The following is a 4,606-nucleotide window of genomic DNA, read 5'->3' as shown; positions in this document are numbered from 1 at the left end:
GTAACTAAGATGATCTATATCTTTTGTCTCAAAATATTATATATATATATATATATATATATATATATATATATATATATATATATATATAGAGAGAGAGAGAGAGAGAATTTTCAAATGGAATAATTTATTGAAGAAAAAACGAATTTCTTTCATAATATTGTGTTTCTCCAACCTCATGAGCATTAAATCTAACTACTATATTACCCCTAGGTGTTGATCCGCCAAATGTTTGTGGTTTGACGCGTTGAGCTCTCCACGTCAATGGTTTTCAAAATCCTTTACTATTCCAACAACCCACCGTATTTGAATTTTGATCATATTGTATTACATAATTACATATTTGCCCTTTACACGTACTCAAATACAAATATGGAATCTAACCAAACCAAAAAACACCGACTTTATTTGCTGGCGTTATTAGGTTTTAATGCATTTGTACATGTGGGGGTGGAAAAATCAAAAACTCTATTAGAGAAGGGTACTTTTTGTAATATGGCCAAATATTAGGGGAGGTTAGTGCGACATTTTCTAGCGGGTTAAAACATAAGTAATAAGTTTACGAAAGGGACGCTAAGTGTCATTATTTTATATCTCAAGGGCAAAATCAAACACTTTCCACAAGTATATAAACCTGTCCCCGCTTTCACTGATTTATCCTGCACATTACTTGACAGATCTCTGTAAGAGAAGCAAACACTCCCTCTGACGTCTGATTCACGATCAATCGATCTAAGAGGTAACAATTCGGCTCATGATCGTTTATAGTTGACTGAATTTTCGTCTTTTATCTGTTTTTTTTGTCAATTATCGATGCGAATTTAGTTGTCGGTGATCTAGAGGAACGGATCTATCATTTACTGTTGAGTGTGGTATTAATCCTTTTGTTTCTTCGATTATATCAATTTCTCGTGAAGTTAATTGAGTGTATATGCAAGATCCTTTTATTTTAGTGCTGTTTATGAGCTGAATTTTGGTTTGGTTTGTGTAAATCGGAAGTTTTTTCGTTAGATCTGTGATTTAGGTGTCGATTATAAATGCGGTGAAGGATAGATATTTACTTGTAATCGAATTACAGTGTTTTAGTTTTACTAAATCTGTTTATTCAGCTGTTAGCAGATCTGAGTGTTCTGTTCCATGCAATACTGTATATCCAGCTGTCTAAGTTGATAAACACAAATAGAAATCTTGTCGCTTTGAGTTTTCTAGGTTTTCAGGAACAGTAAATTTAACCGAAATTTTTCTCTGTAATTAGCGTTCCATGTTCAATTACATGTATCTTATGTTCATACGAATATCCATCTTTGTTTAATGTATGAAACTGCTAGCTAGATCACGAAATTGGGAGAGGGTTTAGTAAGTAAAAACATTTTTCCTCCACATATCAGGCATGCTCGCAACTGTATTCATAAATGCAGATCCTGTATGACTTTTTTGCACAATTTTTCGATACCTTTTTACATTGATCTTACATATGTTCTGATTCCGACTCTGATTCTTATTCCGATTCCGATTCTGATTTCAGATTCCTGGTTTACTGAAACAAATAGAAATGTTGAAGATCTGTTGCATTGGAGCTGGATATGTCGGGGGACCCACAATGGCAGTGATAGCATTGAAATGCCCCAACATTCAAGTGGCGGTGGTGGACATTTCAGTCCCCCGTATCACCGCCTGGAACAGCGACACGCTCCCGATCTACGAGCCAGGCCTAGACGATGTTGTAAAGCAATGCAGAGGCAAAAACCTCTTCTTCAGCACCGATGTAGAAAAACACGTATGTGAAGCCGACATAGTCTTCGTCTCAGTCAACACCCCGACAAAAACCCGCGGCCTCGGTGCCGGAAAAGCCGCCGACCTCACATATTGGGAATCCGCTGCCCGCATGATCGCTGACGTGTCAAAATCCGACAAAATCGTCGTCGAAAAGTCAACCGTCCCGGTCAAAACCGCCGAAGCCATCGAAAAAATCCTCACACACAATAGCAAAGGAATCAACTTCCAAATCTTATCAAACCCCGAGTTTCTCGCAGAAGGAACCGCAATCCAAGACCTTTTCCACCCCGATCGCGTCCTCATCGGGGGACGCGAAACGCCAGGTGGACAAAAAGCAATCCAAACGTTAAAATCCGTGTACGCGCACTGGGTCCCGGAAGAAAACATCATCACAACAAATCTATGGTCCGCCGAGCTTTCGAAACTCGCCGCCAACGCGTTCTTAGCGCAACGTATCTCCTCCGTGAACGCCATGTCAGCGTTATGCGAGGCGACCGGCGCTAACGTGTACCAAGTCGCGTACGCGGTTGGAAAAGACACGCGAATCGGTCCGAAGTTTTTAAACGCGAGTGTAGGGTTCGGAGGATCTTGTTTCCAAAAAGATATTTTAAATTTGGTTTACATATGCGAATGCAATGGTTTACCTGAAGTTGCGGAGTATTGGAAACAAGTGATTAAAATTAACGACTACCAGAAGTCGCGATTTGTAAACCGTGTTGTCGCGTCGATGTTCAACACGGTTTCGAATAAAAAAATCGCGATACTGGGGTTCGCGTTTAAGAAGGATACGGGGGATACGCGGGAGACACCCGCGATTGATGTGTGTAAAGGGTTGTTGGGGGATAAAGCGTGTGTGAGTATATATGATCCGCAAGTCACGGAGGATCAAATCCAACGGGATTTGACTTTGAATAAGTTTGATTGGGACCATCCGATTCATCTCCAACCGATGAGTCCGACCGCGGTTAAACAGGTGGCGGTTGTGTGGGACGCGTATGAGGCGACGAAGGGTGCGCATGCGATTTGTATTTTGACTGAGTGGGATGAGTTTAAGAGTTTGGATTATCAGAGGATTTATGATAATATGCAGAAACCGGCTTTTGTTTTTGATGGGAGGAATGTTGTGGATCTTGAGAAGTTGAGGGAGATTGGGTTTATTGTTTACTCGATTGGGAAGCCGTTGGATGCTTGGCTTAAGGACATGCCTGCTATTGCTTAAAACTAAAACGACGTCATTTTCGGTTCGTTTTTGTTACTTTTTAAGTAGTTAAAAAAAGTGATCGCCTTTTCGTATATCTGTCTTTTTTTTTTTTTAAGAAACTTTATGTTTTACTTTTTACATTACATTACAATGTGTATCAGATTTTGTGCGAAGTATTGTGTAAGAGATGATATTGTTGAATTCTTGGACTATTCGTTTTATATAACATATCCTTAATTTTGTGAATTTTATAATTGAGACCCCATAGTGCTATGGCTCCTTTTTATCCAAAGAAACCTAATCTTCATCAAATTCTTCCAATGGCAATCTAATAATAAAGGTGGAATCCACCTGAAAATAAAAGCAATTTTTTTGGTTGAAATTGCATCACAATCATTGATACCACTTGAAAGAACACGGTTTGAAGAAAAGTTGCAGAAACATTCAACAAATATGGGTTATAAAGATAATAAAAACATAATTGGTTTGCCTCAAAGTTTGTTTATTAATTTGCACTAAAGAGAAAAATGATGGATATTAGAAAAATTAGTCCATTAATTGGTTTTAATTATCAGTTTAGAAATGCTCATTTGAATGGATTGGAAAGCTCTACAGCAATTACTGTTATCAAATCCTAAGTATATGAAACTTCATAAAAGTCTCAAGTAAAAATTAAAACAATAAACACATGGGAAACGTTGAAGTTGTATTTCATATGATTTGCTTGACAAAACAAAACAAAAACAAAATTGTATTTTATATAGTATACTTGACGAAAATACAAAGAAATTGAATATATGTCGTAAAAATTGTATTACGGGCATTTGAAGTGTTGGGTTGCAACAAAACAAGTTAAGCACTTCAGACAAATATAAAAACCAAACTTCGGTGAATTTGCGGAATTAAAACTTCTAAAAAACGTAAATTAAAGGAATACAATATTTAACGTGGTTTGGTCAAAGTGACCTACATCCACGTGCGAACGAGAGATAGATGATTTTATTAACTTCAAATAACAATTACAATCACACACAAATGTTACACCTCATTAGAGCTCTCAGAACAAAAGAATATCTCTTGCTTACTAACTGCTTCAAAGGAGTGCTTTCAACCTCACAATGATTACTCTCTTGAAATTTCTGCACACTTACAATGATAGAAATATGAAACTATTTATAGTGTAACATCCCGATTTCCCGATATCAGTTTAAAGCTTCAAGAGTCAAGTTTTAAAGGCGACTCGACGAGTTGATAGGCCAACTCGTCGAGTAGAGACCAAATCATCCGCGTGGGTTTTAGACCCTACTCGACGAGTTGGAGGACCCGACTCGGCGAGTAGGTGCTGGAAAGTGAAAACCCTAATTTTTAGGGTTTGCACCATATTTAAAGTCCTTAACTTTCCTCCTCAGCCTCCCTTGTCACCTTCACGTCCAGAGAAACCCTAATAGCTAGCTAGCCTCTATTCTTGAGTGTGTGAGACCAAAAGAGAGTGTATTGGAGCATTTCTTGAGGAGTTAAGAGCTTGGAACAAGGAAGAGCTTGTAGATCCAACCTTCCCAGTGTTGTGACAGCAAGATTGAGGTATAAAGCTACCACCTTTACATTGCATTGCTTAGATCTCCCTTTTTG

General features: G+C 38.1%; 1 protein-coding gene across 1 annotated transcript; it reads left to right on the top strand.

Moving 5' to 3' along the window:
- The first annotated feature begins 630 nt into the window (after positions 1-630).
- On the top strand, positions 631-3,223 carry LOC145109282 (UDP-glucose 6-dehydrogenase 1-like). Its single transcript, XM_079046435.1, has 2 exons — positions 631-739; positions 1,526-3,223. Exon 2 carries the CDS (start codon positions 1,553-1,555, stop codon positions 2,993-2,995), a length of 1,443 nt encoding a protein of 480 aa, XP_078902561.1. The 5' UTR covers positions 631-739; positions 1,526-1,552; the 3' UTR covers positions 2,996-3,223.
- The last annotated feature ends 1,383 nt before the right edge of the window (positions 3,224-4,606 follow it).

Source organism: Lactuca virosa, chromosome 4 (assembly GCF_052849685.1).
Source record: "Lactuca virosa cultivar CGN04683 chromosome 4, Lactuca_virosa_CGN04683_v6, whole genome shotgun sequence".
Classification (NCBI taxonomy): Eukaryota; Viridiplantae; Streptophyta; class Magnoliopsida; order Asterales; family Asteraceae; genus Lactuca; species Lactuca virosa.
The sequence above is the reverse complement of the archived record's forward strand: the minus strand, read 5'-3'. Positions and strand labels throughout refer to the sequence as shown.